This window comes from Chiloscyllium punctatum, chromosome 40 (assembly GCF_047496795.1).
Source record: "Chiloscyllium punctatum isolate Juve2018m chromosome 40, sChiPun1.3, whole genome shotgun sequence".
NCBI lineage: Eukaryota > Metazoa > Chordata > Chondrichthyes > Orectolobiformes > Hemiscylliidae > Chiloscyllium > Chiloscyllium punctatum.
The window spans coordinates 39563598-39584167 of NC_092778.1; the positions used below are offsets into that span (position 1 = coordinate 39563598).

At 39.1% G+C, this 20570-nt stretch overlaps 1 protein-coding gene across 2 annotated transcripts in view; it reads left to right on the plus strand.

Annotated features, from left to right (window-relative positions):
- Nucleotides 1–20570, plus strand: part of abat (4-aminobutyrate aminotransferase) — a 174267-nt gene that overhangs the window by 37007 nt on the left and 116690 nt on the right. For both annotated transcript variants that reach the window (XM_072559591.1, XM_072559592.1), the window contains exon 2: nucleotides 7759–7889. In XM_072559591.1, coding sequence (XP_072415692.1) covers nucleotides 7820–7889 — 70 coding nt within the window. In that variant the 5' untranslated portion in view covers nucleotides 7759–7819. The remainder of the gene's footprint in view (nucleotides 1–7758; nucleotides 7890–20570) is intronic.

Sequence of the window (20570 nt, forward strand, 5' to 3'; positions counted from 1 at the left end):
TTCTGCTGTGCATCGTGTAGAAAGTATACACTCCTTCTACTGAGCATTGGTGATGAAGGGAGAGGATGCTTGTGAATGTGGTGCCAATCAAATGGCCTGATTTGTCCTGGATGGTGTCAAGCTTCTTGAGGGTTGTTGGAGCTGCACCCATCCAGGCACATGGGGTGTATTCCATCACACCGCTGACTTGTACCTTGTAAATGGTGCATAGCCTTTGGGGAGTCAGGAGGTGAGTTATTTGCTGCAGTATTCCTAGCCTATGACTTGCTCTTGTGTCTATTGTGACGAGACCAATTGAGTTTTTGGTCAATGGTAACCCCCAGCATGTTGATCATAGAGGATTCATTGATGGGAATGCCGTTGAATGTCAAGGGGTGGTGATTAGATTGTCTCTTATTGGAGATGATCATTGCTTGGCATTTGTGTGGTGCATATGCTACTTGCCACTTGTCAGCCCAAGCCTGGATATTGACCAAATCTTGTTATTGAAGCAATCCATGTTCAAATGTATCTGAGGAGTCGCAAATGGTGCTGAACATTGTGCTATATTTGTGAACATCCCCACTTCTGACCTTATGAAAGAGGAAAGGTTATTGATAAAGCAGCTGAAGATAGTTGGGCCTAGGTCACTACACTGCGGGACTCCTGCAGAGATGTCCTGGAGCAGAGAATACATCTCCAACAACCACGACCCATCTCCTGTATATCAGGTATGACTCTAAGCAGCTGAGTGTTTTACCCCTGATATCCATTGATTCCAGTTTGCTATGGCTCCTTGATGCCACACTTTGTCAATGCTGTCACTCCTTTCTGGAAAACAGCTTTTTTGTCCACGTATGAACCAAGGGTGTAATGAAGTCAGGAGCTGAGTGGCCCTGGCGGAACCCAAACTGGACATTACTGAGCAGGTTATTGCTGAGTGGGTGCTGCTTTGACTGGGTGATGCTTGATACCACTATTGAGACTTTCCATCACTTTACTTATGATCGAGAGTAGATTGATGGGGTTGGATTTGTTCTGCTTTTCATTTACAGGACATAGCTGGGCAATTTTCCACATTGTTGGATAGATTCCAATGTTGTAACTGTGCTAGAACAGCTTGGCTAGGGAATGGCAAGTTCTGGAGCACAAGTCTTCAGTACTATTGCTGGAATGTCATCAGGGCCAATAGCCTTTGCGGTAACTAGTGTCTCTAACCATTTCTTGATATCACATGGAGTGAATTGAATTTGCTGAAGACTGGTATCTGGGGACTACTGGAGGAGGCTGAGATGGATCATTCACTTGGCATTCTGGCTGAAGATTCCTGCAAATGCTTCAGCGTTATCTTCTGCACTAATGTGTTTGCCGGGGGATATTTGTGGAGCTTTCTTCTCCAGCGAATTGCTTATTTGTCCACCACCATTTCTGACTCGATGTGGCAGGATTGCAGAGCTTAGATCTGATCTGACAGTTGCGGAATTGCTTAGCTCTGTCTGTGACTTGCTGCTTATGCTGTTTGCATGCCGGTAGTCATGTTTTGTAGCTTCACCAGGTTGACACCTGGTTGAGTATTTCCTAAATATCCAATTTTTATTTGTATTTTGTATTTATCTTTATGTCTTGATAACTGCTTTTGTGGTCAATGCAGAATATGGTCAAAGCAGGTAGTCTTATGCTTTCAGACTACCAACAATGTCGAATGGAGATGATTTCATCTGTAAACTTGCTTTTTCTCAAACATCCAGAATCTGCTTTACATCAGCACACCTAAATGGTCTTTTTTGGCAGTCCTTCATACAGATTTGTAAAGTGTACTATCTTTACCCTTTAAAATGATGCATTAAATCCTCCCACTCTCAAGATCTAAATATGCCAATTTAGAAAAGGTTTCCAAAAAAAAACTAGCTCAGAAGCTGATGGCATAAAAGCAATTTTAAATGTATGTTCATAACTTGAGAACTAGTTATTTAATATAATGCTATCACTTTGTATATAAGAGAAAATATATACAGTACACAAACACACAATAATTGATTTAAAATCTTTGCAGGCAATGCCTGAGCCAGGGGTTCCTAAAACTTTTGCTATTCCCACTTTGGAAATTCATGGATGTTGCCAGGGTTGGAGGCTTTGTGCTCTAGGGAGAGGCTGAATAGGCTGGGACATTTTTTCCCTAGAGCATAGAGGCTGAGGGATGACCTTATAAAGGTTTATAAAGTCATGACGTGCGCAGATAGGTGAATAGCAAAGGTCATTTATCCCAGGGTAGGAGAGTCCAAAACTAGAGGGCATGGGTTTAAAGTTAGAGGGGAAACTGTTTGACACAGAGGGTGGTTCATGCATGGATTGAGCTGCAAGAGGAAGTGATAAAGTGGGTACATTTACATCATTTAAACAGAATCTGGATGGATACGTGATTAGGAAGGGTTAGAGCGATATGGGCCAAATGCTAGCAAATAGAACCAGATCAGTTTAGGATACCTGGTCGACATGGATGAGTTGGACTGAAAGCTGTGTTTCTGTGCTGTATGACTCTTGAGTCTATGGGTTTTCTAATCAAACAGCGGCATTACACCAGACTGACTGTTTTATATTCTTACTAACACTATGTTGGTTAAAGATAACAGCTTTAACAAAACAGTGCCACTACACGACAGCAGTATAAACTTGAACTTCAAATAGCACTCGATTCACTTTTGTCTTGGTGTGTAGGCAGAAAGCCTGCTTGTAACTACATAATACGTGGCACTGCAGATTGAGTTGAGTTTCAACTTGTTTTGATTAAAGTAAACAAAAGAAAACCCACGTTATACTCTGATTTTGTTTTGGTAAAGCTCTATACTTTCCTTATACAGAAGTTCATGCAGTACTTCTTTTGCATTCATTCAGCTAATGTGCAAATCACTTAGTAGTTGTAGACTAGCAATAGGGCCATGTGATCTTCTGTAGCTATTCTCTCTTTAACACCTCATCCAAAAGATAGCACCTTCATCTGTATTGTATTTCCATAGATTAGGCTTTTTCTGTGCTCAAATGTCTGGAAGGGAGTCTTGCACTAACCATGTTCTGACTCAGAAGTGAGAATGCTGCTGACTGAGCCAAACCTGACAACATGGACTGGATTTTACATGTTCCTGCTGAGCGTATTTTTGGCAGGATGAGATGCATATGAGGTATGTAGAACATGCCATTCCCTCCAACCCCAGTTGAAGGTGGATGGGTAAACAGTTGGTCCAACATATGTAAGTAAATGATTAGGGTTCCAGCGAGCTTGTGGAGAACTCAGTCAATCCCAAAAGAATACACCAGCAAAGCCTTAAGACAGCTTGGGCAGCCCATTTTAAAAGAACAGTTTCTAAAAGGGCAGAAATGGGGAGGGTCCTATTACTAGGAGGTTCTCTGCACACATCAGCAGCAAGGATAAAGCCTCCCCACCCCTTGTGCACCCCTCTGTCCTCTGAAAATGCAGCTCATGTTACCATTTATCATTATGAGATTGAAACACTGCAAACATACCCTAACAAAGCTGTGTACCAATCTTGGTCCATTTTAATATTAACAATCAACATAGACTGAACAATTTTAACATCATTGCAAAGCTAAAGCCAGTTAGTGCTAATGCTAAACTTATTGTTATAGTTTGTAAATGTTGTTTGTAAAGGTGAATGCCTCACGTTCACATTCACAAATATAGAAACTAATTTAGCTTCACATGTACAAACGTGCTGATGATCACTAACTGGGAAATGCTAATAGTTGCCATCTATGTCTGCTGTCTATAATTATGTATTATTTTTGTATATAAACCCTATATTTGTAATTTTGTATTTTAGATGACACTTCTTTTTATATATATTCTAATACATTTTCTAATGTTCCTTCTGTAAAGGGCACGTTGTGTTCACAGTGTAAGTCATAAAAAAACTGCAGCTCCTTCATCTCTCTCACTGAAGTTCATAGACTGAATTAAAGCAGTTGCACCACATTTCTTGAAATATCCTTTATTTTTATTTTGATATGCCCTGTTAATTAATATAAATCCTTTTGTATCAATCATAGTATCCACAAAATGTTCTTTGCAGAATTGGTGGACTCATCATTCACAAGATTTGGAAGTCCCCTGAACTTCAAAGCATTTGCTGAAGAAATGTTAAGATTGGACAGGATTATAAGTTAAAATATTAGGTGTAAATTTAGCTTGGTACTTCCACAAAATTGGTAACAGTTGCAGCAAATTTTCTTTACTATTAACATAACTGTAGTATTGGCTTTGTTCCAATGCTAACGTCTTTTGAGTCATTTTGACTTCAGATGATGATGAAGTCCACTGAAATCATTAGAAAGGAATATTGGGCAGAATGTAAAGTGAGGGTCTGATTTGAGATTGCCCATATATTACTGCATGCATAATGTAAATGGAGTGCCATAGCGTGAATTGGTTGAGTGAAACTATATCGATCAGATGATCTCGTTTCTTTGGGTTGAGTCACAACTCAAGATCTAAACAGTATTTAGACTGAATTTGCATTTGGAGTGCAGACCATAAGTGGGAAGTATCGATACTGCTTTTGCAGTGTGTACACAGCCTGACAGATATTGCAGATCAATTTTAATTTGTACCTCGCTGAGGATGTTTGAAATGGAGATTGGATGTAAACATTGTAAAATAAAATCCATTATAAGCATTAAAATATACATTACAGGATAAAAAAAATACATTATAGCAAAAAGAGCATGTGAAGAATGAAATTTGAGGAACCTTTTATCAGAAATGTATATGTGTCTGCACTTGTTTTGCTAAGAATACATTCATAAGATTTTGCATGAGCAGGTTTCTTATCCAATAAAAATATTTCCCCTGCTTAACCTTGTGACTGATCTTCATATATCTTCTATTCGTTTATTGAGAGCAAAGCAAGATCTGCAAATGTTTCTCACAGTTTCCTCTTTTCTGTGTTGACTTTGCCAGATTATCTTGAATTTTTCTGAGTGCCCTACTATAACCTTTCCTAATAATCACTTCTAAGATTTTCCCTCTGTCAGATGTAGTTTATGGTTTTTCTTTAATTATCCACCTTTTTTTGAACAAATGAGTTGTATCCACAAATTTCTGACGTAATGGAAACTTCCACAAATTTAGGGAATTTTTGAAAATTAAAACTAACATGACAATCATCTCACTAGACATTTCGTTTGAGACCCGAGAATGAAGTCCATCAGGACCTGGGGACTTGTCAGTCTGCAACTCTGACAGTTTTCTCAGTACCTGGTAAATGTAATTATCTTGAGTTTCTATTTCTGAGTTGTTACTTTTATCGTCTATAATGAAGACTGATGAAAATAATCAGTTTAATTTGTCTGCGAACTCCTTATTTTCCATTATTAATCCCCAGATTCACTTTCCGTAGTACCGATACTCACTTCTGTTAACTCTTTCTAAAATATGAACTCTCACTAATATTTTCATATTTCTAGCTAGCTTTCTCTTGTACTGTAATTTTGCATTTCTTTTAATCTTTTACTCATTCTTTACTGCTTTTTTTAAAATAGTCTGTCCAATTTTCTCACCTGCCAACCATTTTTGAGCAATTTGTTTTTTCTTACAGTTTAATGCAATCTTTAATGTTTTTTTACGTAACCACAGTTGGTAAGTCCTTCCCTTAGACATTTTTCTTCTTGTTAGAATGTATTTAATCTGTGTATTTTAAAGTATCCCCTTAAATGCCTGCCATTGAGTCTCTATTAATACACTCCTTGATGTAGTTCACTTTAGCTATCTTCACTTTGATACCCTTATAATGGCTGAAAATGTGTTGCTGGAAAAGCGCAGAAGGTCAGGCAGCATCCAAGGAACAGGAAAATCGACGTTTCGGGCATAAGCCCTTCTTCAGGAAGGGTTTATGCCCGAAACATCAATTTTCCTGTTCCTTGGATGCTGCCTGACCTGCTGCACTTTTCCAGCAACACATTTTCAGCTCTGATCTCCAGCATCTGCAGTCCTTACTTTCTTCTGCCCTTATTTAGGTTTAAACTACTAGTGTTGGATCTCTCAGACTGCTTGTAAAATTCAGTTTTTTTTATCATTGCCACCTGGATTCGCCTTCACTATGAGGACATTAATTCATCTTACCTCACTGCACAATACTAGGTCATTTTTAGCCTGTTCTCTAGTTGGCTGCAGAATATGTTGTTTTAAGAAATTAGCCAGAAACTTTATGAACTCATCATCTAGGTTACCTGTATCCATCTACTATTTCCAGTTTATCTATAGCATAAAAAGTTCTTCATGATTATCACCGCATAATTCTGACAAGCTCCCACTGTTTTTTCTTTACGTTACATCTTGTGTAATTACTGTGAGAGAGGTTGTACCCCACTCCCTAAAAGTGACTCTTCTCACTATACAAAAGCTTTTACATCCTTGTTACCTGAAGTTAATATCATTAATTAACAGGCCCATCACTGCATCTTTTTCCAAGCTTTATGTCCTTTCTAAATGCCATATACATGTCACTAGTTACATTCCAATCTATGTCATGCAATCATGTTTCTGTAATTGATATCAAATTGTAATTGTCTTATTTAAGTTTAATATACAAGTCTTGGACTCACTCTTTTTTTAAACTCAAGATAAAATTCAATTGTATATGAGCGCTGTCCTTAAGAAGCACCTTCACCATTAGATCATTCATTAATTAATTAGGTTGGAAATTTTGAGTTGAATGTGTGAAAGAAATAAATTAATTAGTCCAGATTTGAAGCTATGGTTACTGAAGCAATCTGGATTAATCATTTCTGCTGCATGAATATTACTTTTCTAATAATCTAATAGTCATTCTTGGAAATAATCTACCATAGGAAATGGTAATGTCATTCTGACGCAGTATACAAGGGTTCATTAGGCATATAATTTTTCTTTCAACTTGAGCCAAAGGATGCTAGACCTTTGTGATCCCACTATGCTTCATGGAATGCACTTGTGGAGCCAGGCTGCAGGATTTCACTGGGGACAATTACATCCTCCCAACCCAGTCTGTAGAAAGCAATGTTTGGACAAAGTAGAAGGAGGTTCATTCAGAATTCAACTCACTGGGAATGTTGCTTCTAAAATTAAAAGGCAAAAGTGAAAAGTTATTTCTTTCTGTGCCTTCGATATCCCTAATGATTAATTCGGAAGTATTAACTTTCCTTTTCACCAAAGATTGACATTTATTTGTTCTTCACTGAGGACTTGGCTCAGTTAATTATTTTTTGAAAATATTATATTAATTTACATGATCCTTGTGTGAACAAAATGTATAGTTATACTAAAATGGATAAAAAAAACTTGACAAGATGACTATCATTTTTAATAATTAGCTATAAATAATAAAACGTATTATGTTCTGATTTATTGTTGTTAAAAAAATTGATTATTTAACAAGCCAAAACAACTTCTGGTGCATTGATGGAAATAATTGTCATAGACTTTTCTATAAATGTATTGTTAATGTGGAGGTTTATATGATTCCAATTCCAATTTCATTCTTGCCTAAAGCATAAAATTGATCTATGTAGCATCAGGCTGCCACTGAACAGCATGGTTATGTAATTTACTTTGTTTTCTCTAATATAGGAATTATATGCAAAGTTTTTATTAGTAGAACTGCTTGAGGCACAAAGCCGTGTAGCACAAACAGCAGCAAAGTAACGTGAATGAAAAATGAAAATCTTTCAGTGCAATACAGATAACTTAATGAGTCCCTCCTAAATTGATGTCTGTTTTCTCTTCTACAGGAACTGTTGGCTGGGAGTTTAAGTTGCATTTCCTGTGAACCTTCAATCCTTGAAATTTAAGATGGCTTCCACTCTCCTCTCTCGGCAACTAACTTACATACTGCAGCAGAACATAAAGTTTTCACTGCCCCGTGAGTATTCTGTCATTTAGACCTAAGGAATTATATAGGAACTATCTAATTGACATTTACAGTTCTTCCAGCTTCAACATTTAGATGGTCACTTCAGTGGTGTGTGCCACAATGGATATCTCAACTATTCATTCTTCCAGAGATTGCATTTTCTGTCTCATGGTTAATTACAGAGCTGAACTGACCTATATGCAAAACAAGAAGAAATGATGACATGAATACTTTCAGCAAAAGACAAGTGTTTTCTTCCCAGCACATTTTGTTAGTTGATCAAGAGTAGTAATAGAATGGTTTAAAATGGGCAAGAACTCAATATAATACAACAACTACACTAGTCTGTTGTTGATTGCTGTGTACTATATGACACATTTTAGTACCCGTTTAATTTTACTTTAAGCTTATGAATTATTTTACATTTTAAGTGACTATTTGGTAGATTTGGAAGAAAGGATACCAAATGTTTTTGTAACTATTGAATTTATTTGTTTGTGCCTAACTTTTCAATGTCATAAGATTCTGCTCTTAATGTTGTGATGACTTGCTTTAAAATAGCACCTATCGCAATACATATATTGCTTCATTGAGATGTTTGAGCAACAGATCTCAACAGAAGGAGATGTTGGGGTGAGGGAATAAAACTTGATCAAAGCGGTGGGTTTTAGGCTCAGTCTTAAAGGGAGGGAGTTGAAGAACTCATTAAAGGAGTAGCAGTAATTGAGCTGAAGATAAATTCAGCTCAGCTAAATTCTGATGTAAATTGCGATAACATCAAAGACTGTGCTGTTGAGGAGATTACTGTTATACTTAGAACCTGCTGCATTTTAGAATAATTTATTTCTAACATTTCACAACATTGCACTATCCTTACAAGAGACATCGTGAGCCCTAATTTCCTTCTGCTTTTTTTCTGGTTGAAATAAAGACAATATTCAAAGAAGAGCAGGAAGCTTTCCAGATTTTCAGATCAATAATCCTCCTGCAAAAAAAGGACCAAAAAGGGATTATATGGTCATGGCTGTTGAGTTTTACTGCTAACATAGAATGTTTGCTGCATTTTCCTACCTAGCATATCATTTTGAGTGTCACTAAAAGCAGCTATACTGGGCTACAACACCCAAACCAAAGAAACTGGTGAGATCAGAGAAATACAGAGCTGCCAGGTTTATTTTGAACATTATTCTATTTGATCTTATAAATAAGCTGTTAGAACCGGCTCCACAACCACCTGATGAAGGAGCAGTGCTCTGAAAGCTAGTGCTTCCAAATAAACCTGTTGGACTATAGCCTGGTGTTGTGTGATTTTTAACTTTGCATACCCCAGTCCAACACCAACACCTCCACATCACCTCCATCAGGCAGGGGCCCGTTGTCATTGATAACTGGACAGTAATCATAGAGATGTACAGCATTAAAACAGACCCTTTGGTCCAACTCGTCCATGCCGTCAAGATATACTAACCTAATCTAATCTCATTTGCCAACACTTGGCTCATATCCATGTAAACCCTTCCTGTTTACATACCCATCCAGATGCCTTTTAAATGCTGTAATTGTACCAGCCTCCACCACTTCCTCTGGCAGCTCATTCCATATACGCACCACCCTTTGCCCTTTAAGTCCGTTTTAAGTTTTTCCTCTCTCATCCTAAACCTATGCCCTCGAGATCTAGATCTCCCACCCCAGAGGAAAGACCTTGTCTATTTATCTATGTCCCTCATAATTTTACAAACCTCTAATGTCACCCCTCAGCCTCCGATGCTGCAGAGAAAACAGGCCTAGCCAATTGAGCTGTTTGTTGCCAGTCAACTGTCCATGCATCACACTCTAGCTCATCTATAACTCGACCTTCCCCCACTGCTAGCACAAACAACTGTGTAAAAAGCACTTACAATGAGTATCAGGTTACTTGCTTTTGAAAAGCACAATAATCCTTTAACAATCCTTAGCTTTTAAAACAGCTTTTTCCCATATCAGTCCACAATCAAAAATATGGAAAAATAAAATGATACAATCTTTAAATGGGAAAATTTGCCTCTAGTTCACAACTGTAACTTTTTCTGATACTATTTCAAAGTTCATGGAGTTCTTCAAGCACACTTCAGCAAATAGTCCAGTGATGCAAATAAAATAATTAAGGTTTAATTCATCATACCTTCTCTCATTGAGGCCATACAATTTCAGGTTAGAAGATAATGTATTAATAACTTGAGGTCACTAATAAAACCTCTTTCACTGATATGTTTCCATGCCAGGAAATGGTCTTTTATTGTGGGCCTCAGAGGTGACAACCCATTCTTTTTCTGTTTCATTGTGTGGCCGTGTCTCAATTATGTATTCATGTTAGTCATATTTCTTCTACCTTTAGATTGACTTAATAGACAGCTTGTTGGAACAGATATTCACCTGAACAAAGAGCACTGCCTATCCTTTCATGAAGGTCCCAATGGGTTTGGCAGACCTCTCTGAAATCAATGGATGACATTCATCCAAGACTAGATTGCATGGGAATGTTGGGAAGGTGTCTTTATTCCTCATATTAAAGTTACCTAATAGATCATAGACATCTAAGATATGAAATTACACTTAGGTCATTTTTATATCACATTTTCCACTAGGAATTGGAAGCATATGTTAACTTGCCCTGTCTTTTTGGATTTTTCTTAAAGTCTGTTAATGTAAAGGTAAATATGTATCATAGTACTTAGTTTAAGATGTATAGTTTCAGCATCTAAGGGCAGTATTGGTGTATGGAAGAAGAGTTTTGTTCTGGAAAGTGAGATGTTTCCAGTTAGAATCCAGCTCATTGATACCACCCCAAACCATAACTGGGTTGATAATGATGCTCATGAACCAGATTTATCAAAGGAAAGACCTTGTCCAATCAGAATGAGAAATGGGTAATCTGAAGGGAGAAGCCATCAGGAGGACTTGGCTCTGTCTTCCCTATTGTTTGTGCCAGGAAGCCTGGGTTCAACCCCCACCTGCTCCTGAGTTGTGTAAAAGTTTCCTTATCACCTCTGAAAAAGTTGATAAGGAAAATATGTAGATTTCACACCTCTGAAAAAGTTGATAAGGAGAATATGTAGATTTCAGACATCCCTTCATACCATATTAGATGATAACTATTTATTTAGTAGAGGTATTCAAATTCATGAGGGGCATGGACAAAGTAGATAGAATAAAACTGTTGCCACAGGTGGAAGATTTGAGAGTCAGAGCCATTTTGCTGTTGTAAGGTAACTAGGAAACGAACTAAAGGCAGTATGAGGTAAAGCTAATTAGTGAGCTGATAGAATCTGGAAGTCACTGGCTGAGAGCATAGTAAAGAGAGATTTGCAAAGAGAATGAGACCATTTTCCAAAGAGAAATAGTTTGCAGGGTTACGGGGAGAGGATGGAAATGTTGGACTACTTGAGTTGCTCTTGCAAAAAGCCGGCAAGGGCACAATAAACCAAATGATCTTTTTCGTCATTGTAACCATTATATGACTTTCTGGGCTGGGGTTTATGTGGCGCCAGGCTCCCACAATCTCCCTGGGGTTAATGGTGGACTGGTGTAGCTTGTCCCAGGGTTTAAGGTGAGAGTGTCATTGCCATCCGAGATCTGTTGAACAATCAGACAGCTGATTGCACTCCTGCCCCAGCAGTGCCATCGGGAATCACGACCACTACTAGAATTGCATCCAGCCCCCAAGAAGCCAGCATGGAGTGTGGGAACCATATAAGTGTGGGGTTATTTCTGGGGCTAGGCTGACAGATTCTGTCGAGGGAGGAAAAGAGGTTTTGTGGACCATGCTAGATAGACCTTGTCATAGAGTCATGGAGATGTACAGCATGGAAACAGATCCTTCGGTCCAACCTGTCCACGCCGACCAGATATCCGAACCCAATCTAGTCCCACCTGCCAGCACCCAGCCCATATCCCTCCAAACCCTTCCTATTCATATACTCATCCAAATGCCTCTTAAATGTTGCAATTGTACCAGCTTCCACCACATCCTCTGGCAGCTCATTCCATACACATGCGTGAAAAAGTTGCCCCTTAGGTCTCTTTTATATCTTTCCCCTCTCACCCTAAATCTATGCCCTCTAGTTCTGGACTCCCCAACCCCAGGGAAAAGACTTTGTCTATTTATCCTATCCATGCCCCTCATAATTTTGTAAACCTCTATTAGGTCATCCCTCAGCCTCCGAAGCTCCAGGGAAAGCAGCCCCAGCCTGTTCAGCCTCTCTCTATAGCTCAAATCCTTCAACCCTGGCAACATCCTTGTAATCCTTTTCTGAACCCTTTCAAGTTTCACAACATCTTTCCGATAGGAAGGAGACCAGAATTGTATGCAGTATTCCTACAGTTGCCTAGCTAATGTCCTGTACAGCCACAACATGACCTTCCAACTCCTGTACTCTATACTCTGATCAATAAAGGAAAGCATACCAAACGCCTTCTTCACTATCCTATCTACCTGCAAATCCACTCTCAAGGAGCTATGAACCTGCACTCCAAGGTCTCTTTGTTCAGCAACACTCCCTAGGACCTTACCATTAAGTGTATAAGTCCTGCTAAGATTTGCTTTCCCAAAATGCAGCACCTCGGATTTATCTGAATTAAACTCCATCTGCCACTTCTCAGCCCATTGGCCCATCTGGTCAAGATCCTGTTGTAATCTGAGGTAACCCTCTTCGCTGTCTACTACACCTCCAATTTTGGTGTAATCTGCAAACTTACTAACTGTACCTCTTATGCTCGCATCCAAATCATTTATGTAAATGACAAAAAGTAGAGGACCCAGCACCAATCCCTTGTGGCACTCCACTGGTCACAGGCCTCCAGTCTGAAAAACAACCCTCCATCACCATCCTCTGTCTTCTACCTTTGAGCCAATTCTGTATCCAAATGGCTAGTTCTCCCTGTATTTCATGAGATCTCACCTTGCTAATCAGTCTCCCATGGGGAACCTTGTCGAACACCTTACTGAAGTCCATATAGATCACATCTACTGCTCTGCCCTCATCAATCCTTTTTGTTACTTCTTCAAAAAACTCAATCAAGTTTGTGAGACATGATTTCCCATGCACAAAGCCATGTTGACTATCCCTAATCAGTCCTTGCCTTTCCAAATGCATGTACATCCTGTCCCTCAGGATTCCTTCCAACATCTTGCCCACTACTGAGATCAGGCTCACCGGTCTATAGTTCCCTGGCTTGTCTTTACCGCCCTTCTTAAACAGTGGCACCACATTTGCCAACCTCCAGTCTTCCAGCACCTCCCCTGTGACTATTGATGAGACAAATATCTCAGCAAGAGGCCCAGCAATCACTTCTCTAGCTTCCCACAGAGTTCTCGGGTACACCTGATCAAGTCCTGGGGATTTATCTACCTTTAACCATTTCAAGACACCCAGCACTTCCTCCTTTGTAATCTGGACATTTTGCAAGATGTCACCATCTATTTCCCTACAGTCTATATCTTCCATATCCTTTTCCACAGTAAAAACTGATGCAAAATATTCATTTAGTATTTCCTCCACTTTCTGTGGCTCCACGCAAAGGCCGCCTTGCTGATCTTTGAGGGGTCCTATTCACTCCCTGGTTACCCTTTTGTCCTTAATATATTTGTAAAAACCCTTTGGATTCTCCTTAATTCTATTTGCCAAAGCTATCTCATGTCCCCTTTTTGCCCTCCTGATTTCCCTCTTAAGTATACTCCTACTTCCTTTATACTCTTCTAAGGATTCACTCGATCTATCCTGTCTATACCTGACATATGCTTCCTTCTTTTTCTTAACCAAACCTTCAATTTCTTTAGTCATCCAGCATTCCCTATACCTACCAGCCTTCCCTTTCACCCTGAGAGGAATGAGGAACTGGGAAGGGTGTCGATGAAGTCTGAGAGCAGCACACTAGTTGGTTCAGTGTCAAAGTTGTGGAAGCGTTCCCCCATTCCCTGCCATTAGACCACCCAGTGAAAGCTGCAGGACTGGACATGTGGCATAGGCCTCTCCCAGTGAGTAAATCCCAACAACAGAGATGATCCCCCAAGTGCCCATTAATTCATCACTTAAGAGGCTCAATTAGCGCATGGTCAGATGGTCTTCCAAAACCTTACCCCACTGCTGGGCAGGTAGTAGCTAGTAGACACAGTACAGGTCCTCCCACCTGTCCAGGGCAGGTGCCATAAAATTCAGCCCTGTTGCTGAATGATCTGTGTTTGATGTCAGTGCAAAAGTCACACTTGCTGCTTTAACTTCCTGTCCACCTGTGCAGTACGGTTCAAATCATCCATATTGACTTAACCTTTTCGTAGTGCAATGAAACTTAGCTGTTCCCATTTTGATTTGTTGTTTGTTAATCTTGTTCAGTTATTACTGCAATATATTTATATAAAAACTGCCCACCAACTAAGCCCTTTGAAACTGAGAATCCTTGGCGCATCTTCCATTGCTGTAAGCGTAAAGAAGGGAGTTGCAGAGATTTTTTGCTCATGCAGCAGAAGCCACAGCCGCCAATAGCAGAGTGATGAAAATACAAATGTATGAGAGAGACAAAAATGAAAGAAACTCAGTGATCCTGGAGGGTTTGCGCCTGAGTGGAAAGTTTAGGAAGGCAGGAGCTCATCGGTAGCTTTGAATACATGATGAGAATTTTAAAATCAAATTCTTGCAAAATTAGGATTCACTGCAGCTCATTGGTCACAGGAACAACAAGTTAACAAAACTTGGCATGAGTTTGGAGCTGGGCAGTTCCACTTTGAATGAGTTCACACTTACAGACGGTGGAAGGTTTGTGACTGGCTTCAATGCTCATTGGCATAACGAGTCTGAAGCAACAGAGGTGTGAAGAAGGGTTCATCAGATGATCTCCAGCGGGTTTCAGACAAGAAAAATTATGTAGATGGAATTAGGCAGTCTTGCTGATAGAGAGGAGATGGAATCAGTCTGAAGAATAGCATCTTCAAGGATCATTTGCATGCTATTGTTGGATGGGCCCATTTTATGAAATATTCCCTCTATAACATATCAAAATTTCCCTTTGCTTCCAGTATTTAAAACATTGTAAAGTACCAGTCAACACAATGATGTTTACTCTACTCAGTCTTAAATCCTCAAAGATACGTACAGCACAGAAAGAGGCCAATTGGCCCATCATTTCTATGTCAGTCAACCAAGATCTGATGACAGTAATCCTAATTTCCAGCCTTTGGCATATAAGGCTGGAACCTGTGGCACTCCAAGTTGACATGAACATACTGCTTAAATGTTACAAGTGAGTCCATCTATCAAACATATTAAATGATCCTTCAAGAACTTCTGCTTGGGACTGGATCCATATGTTTCCCAGTTTGTAAAATTTGATTTTAAAATTCTCATCCTGTGTTCAAAGCCATCAATGACCTCTTGCCTCCCTAAATCTTCTACGTTTTCTAGCTCCACACTTTCTGGGATCACTGAGCTTTGTTAATTATTAGCTCTTACATGTACCTTTTTTGATCACACTACCATTTTGGACTTTACCTTCTGCTGCATCAGCTCGAATCTCTGGAACTCCCTTCCTTAAAACACTCTTCCTGTTTCTGCTCCTTTAAGATGCTCCATGAAATCTGACTATCTGACCAAGATTTTGGACAACTTCTAATATCTCATTATAAGTTTTGATCTTGGAACTAATTTTATGACATTCCTATGAAATGATCTGGAATGTTCTTACCACAGTAACCATGCTAAGTAAATTCCAAGGTGTTAATTCACATAGACTCAGAGATAGACATAATGGAAATAGACCCTTCGGTCCAACACATCCATGCTGACCAGATATCCTATATAAATCTGGTCCCAAATGCTAACATTTAGCCCATATCCCTGTAAACCCTTCCTAGTCATATACCCATCCAAATGCCTTTTAAATGTTGTAATCATCCCAGGCTCCACCACTTCCTCTGGTGGCTCATGCCATACACGCACCATCTTCTGCATGTAAAAGCTGCCCCTTAGGTTCCTTGCAAACCTTTCCTGTCTCACTTTAAACCTAAGCTCTCTAGTTTCCCCATGCCAGGGAAAAGACCTTGTATATTTACCTTATCCGTAAACCTTTATAAGGTCACCCCTCAGCCTCCAATGCTCCAGAGAAAATCTCTCTATGGCTCCAACCCTGGCAACATTTTTGTAAATCTTTTCTGAACCCCTTCAAGTTTCACAGGAAGCCTTGCTAAAGAAAGCTCCAATGTCTGCAGTGAAATTGTAATTAACTTTCTACTAAAGAAGTTCCTCCAGCTACTTCAACAATATTGAAACTGTTGAATATTGGGGTCCCTTAAAAACTGAATTTTCCTGAGAATTCATTTAACAGCTATTACAGCAGTAATGAACTTCCCAAAAATTGAGCATGGAAAATCAAAGGGAAGATTACAAGAAACATGGAGTTCATGATTCCCCCTGCACCAAACACACCCTAATATAAACATATTGTTATTGAAAAGAAGAATGTTTTGTTCTTAGAAAGAATGCTAAACTAACCCTCAGATCAAGGTGTACAAGGGAACAACGATCATCCAACAGCATGAGTGGCTGTCCCATGGCCTACAGCCGAAAGGGTTCAAACAATTGATTGACACAGAGAAAATACCTGCCCTGAGAAATATGATATAACAATAAATGCCAGGGCAGAGAAAGTGCTCTCAGAGGCCAGTCTCATCAAACAAAACTTGTAAACATCAGTTCTCAAGTGGACTGCAGAGAGCAGTCTTCACCAGGCACAAGGATGGCCCATGGAAAAGAGAGAGCAGGATATGCATCCACTATTTTAATAAGACCAAAACACTCCATATCAAAAGCCTGTGTCCCCTTTGGTATCAGTGAACCATCCTTAACTGTCATGGTTGGAATCACAGAATCCTTCCAATATATCGAGTCTGCACCGACCCTCCTACTCTTTACCCATAATCCTCCAATTCCCATGGGCTAATCCACTTAATCTGCATGTCTCTGGATATGATGGGCAATTAGCATGGCCAGCCCACCTAACCTGTGGGAGCAAACTGGAGTACCTGGAGGAAACCCACACAGACCTGGGGAAATGTGCAAACACCATCACCCGTTGGAATTGAACCTTGGTCCCTGGTGCTGTGAGGCAGCAGTGCTATCCACTGAGCCAACATACCAAAGTTGTATATATTCTTTGTCTAATGAACTAATGTTTTCTATCTGAACACCTTTTTCTTCACAAACTCAATGAACTTCCAGAAAATTATTAGCTAACTGTGAGAACAAACCCCTATAATGAACAAAATGGTGTGGCTGCACTTGGAGTATTGCGTACAGTTCTGGTTGTCACGCTATAGGAAGAATGTGGAAGCATTGGAAAGGGTGCAGAGGAGATTTACCAGGATGTTGCCTGGTATGGAGGAAAGGTCTTATAAGGGTACGGTGAGGGAGTTGAGGCTGTTTTTGTAAGAGAGGAGAAGGTTGAGGAGTGACTTAATAGAGACATACAAGATGATCAAGGGATTAGAGAGGGTGGACTGTGAGAGCCTTTTTCCTCAGCTAGTGGTGGCTAGCACATGGGGACATAGGTTCAAATTAACGGGTAATAGATATCGGATAGATATCAGAGGTAGGTTCTTTACTCAGAGAGTAGTAAGGGCATGAAACGCCCTGCCTGCAAAAGTCATAGACTCATCAACTTGAAGGGCATTTAAATGGCCATTGGATAAATATATGAATGATAATGAAATAGTGTCGGTTCGATGGGCTTCTGATTGGTTTCACAGATCGGCGCAACGTTGAGGCTGAAGGGCCTGTACTGCGCTATAATGTTCTATGTTCTAAAATAAATTTATTTTTCCAAGCACACTAAAGAAAGTGTCTTTGTAACTTTGTCATTGTTTATTCTGGGTAGGCATCACTCCCTGTTTCTATGATCCATTTGGGAAAGTGGCTGATTCTCAAATCTCACTAACTCCTGGAGTTGCCACAAAAGTTAAAGATTTTATTAAAAGATATGAAGTTTCAAATTTACCTCTCTGATGGAATCAGGGTAGAAAGCACTGACAATTTTCCTGTACTTAACAGGAACAACTGTTTCTTACAAATAATCACCTTCACCATCACTTCTGGATTTAAGGTTAAAGCTGTTTTATTACTTGTTAAAAAGTTTAGTGCTTTGTCCATTTGTAGTTTGTAAATTTAAATTGCGATGTTTGTTTCTGTAGGCTAATTTTTCAGACTATATATCCTTGTGTTCCCACCGACTGTCAGTTTTACTTTGCATAGTCATGCAATCTTGCTTTTAAAACAGATGCAGCAGCACTGAATCAATTTTTATTGGTGATGATAATTTACCTGAACAGCATATTTAACAGAATTGCTGAATAAGAAGATCTGTTTTATACCAGAGTTTTATCAAAATACATGACAGCTCAAAGCTGAGTGACAATAAAGATTTAAAACTTTTAAAAGTTATAATAATTGATAGACCTTATGTGGCATTCGCCATGGGTAAACTGGGATTTCAAAACTAAACTGATATTTAGATATAGTTTAGCAACCAAAATATAACAGTATTTCATTTATTACTGTAATACAGAACACATATTTAAGCAGCCACTGCTATCTCAGGGCAAAAATATTCGCTTTCCTTGTTGACACTGTAACATAGAGATCTCACTGCTGCAATTTTTGTGCGACCATTTACCAAGTGCTTTTGAAAATTGAAAGTTCAAATAGTGTTCTTCTTCAGTCTGGTTACTGTATCTACATGTGCCCTCTACTTGAACCTCATGCATATTTGCTCTTCTGGGAATATAGGTTTTACTTGTCTGACAAGATAGTCCGGCAAATTTAGGCTAGTCAGTTTTATTTGATGCGGAAACTTGGAGAACCAACAATTCATTTCAAAACTATTGCTCCCCTGAACCAACATGGGTTGATTATAGAAAGCCAGTATTGATATATTAAGGGGAAATCACATTGACTAATCTGCTGGTGTTTGTTTGAAGAGGGAGCAAAGAAAATTGTCTGAACAATGTAGTTAATGCAGTGAACACAGACTTTCAAAGGAGATTGAAAGAATGCCACATAATAGACTTGTGGACAAAGTTATAGCTCATAGAGTGAAGGGATAGCAGCAACATGGCTATGGAATTGGCTGAGATTTATTGCATATTTTAAGGATGGAGGGGTTCTCCATCCCAATATATGTAAATGATCTATATCTTATGTATAGGGAACAATTTCAATGTTTGCTCATGACATTGAGCCCAGAAGCATTGTGAATTGTGAAGAAGACAGTGAGGACTTCAAAAAGGCATATAAATGTTGGTGGTGTGGGCAGATGAAGTTCAATGCAGACAAATCTTAGTAAAACGAACACAGAGTCAACTTGAAAATGGTTGTAGGTGTGGAGGGACCTGAATATCTTTAACTGAATACAAAAAAACAGATTGAGACAGAATTTGATAAAGCATACAGTAACCTAAGCTTTGTTCATCATGACATATCATACAAGAGCAAGGAGATTGTGTTGAACTTGTATAAAACTTATATAAAGCACTGTTTCGGCCTCAGCTACAGCATTATATCCAATTTATGGGCACTGCACTTTAGGGAAGATGTGAAGGGAATAGCGAAAATTCAGAAAAGACACAAGAATGCTTTGAGAGATGAGAAACTTCAGTCAAGAAGATTGATTGGAGAGGTTAGGACAATGAAGAAAAAAATGCTGAGGGGATATTTGATAGAGTCAGTCAAAATCAAAAACAGAACAATAAAGAGAAAATGTTCCTGCTGGTAAAGGATCAGGAGCAAGAGTTTAGATTAAGATAATTGGTAAAAGAAGCAAACCAAACATTAGAAAACCCTTTTCATGCAACTAGTCATGAGGGTCTGGAATGCACTGCTGAGGTTTTGGTGGAGGTACTTTAGTCAAGGCATTCAGAAAGGAATTAGATAGTTACCTGCAAGGAGATATATGCAGAGCTATGGGGAGAATGTGCAATTGATTTAGTGCCATTCAGTGAACTGCTGCAAACATGACAGGCCGAATGGTCTCCTTTTGCTCTATAATATTTTGTAATAATAACTTGATCTTTTTTCACTTTGTGACACAGTCAACTGTAAATTTTATGCCCTATCTACCCCTTAGGTGGTAGAATACCTCATTCTTTTCTACCTAGTTGCACTATAAATTTGGCATTGCAGTTGCATTAGAGCAGAAGAAAGATTGCAGCACTCCTGATTCATACCTACTTTCTACTCATGCTATTTCTTGCTGAAGATGCAATAAAATTTGGCGATGGTTTCCAAATTTACAAACCCATTATTTCTAGCATGTACATCGTCTAAGCAATGAAGAAAAACAATATTGAAGAGATGATTTAAATTATTTGATCACTTAACTTTCATCAACAGGACAAACACAAATAATAGCCTTACAGAGAAAAGGGTTAAGTCAGAAAATGGAAATTGTTCATGCAGTTGTAGTGTTATATGTGTTTAAAATCCAAACCTTGAATTCGTCAGAATACTGAGTACAGGAGTTGGGAGGTCATGTGCAGCTGTACAGGACATTAGTTATACCACTGTTGGAATATTGCGTGCAATTCCGGTCTCCTTCCTATCGGAAAGATGTTGTGAAACTTGAAAGGGTTCAGAAAATATTTACAAGGATGATGCCAGGGTTGGAGGATTT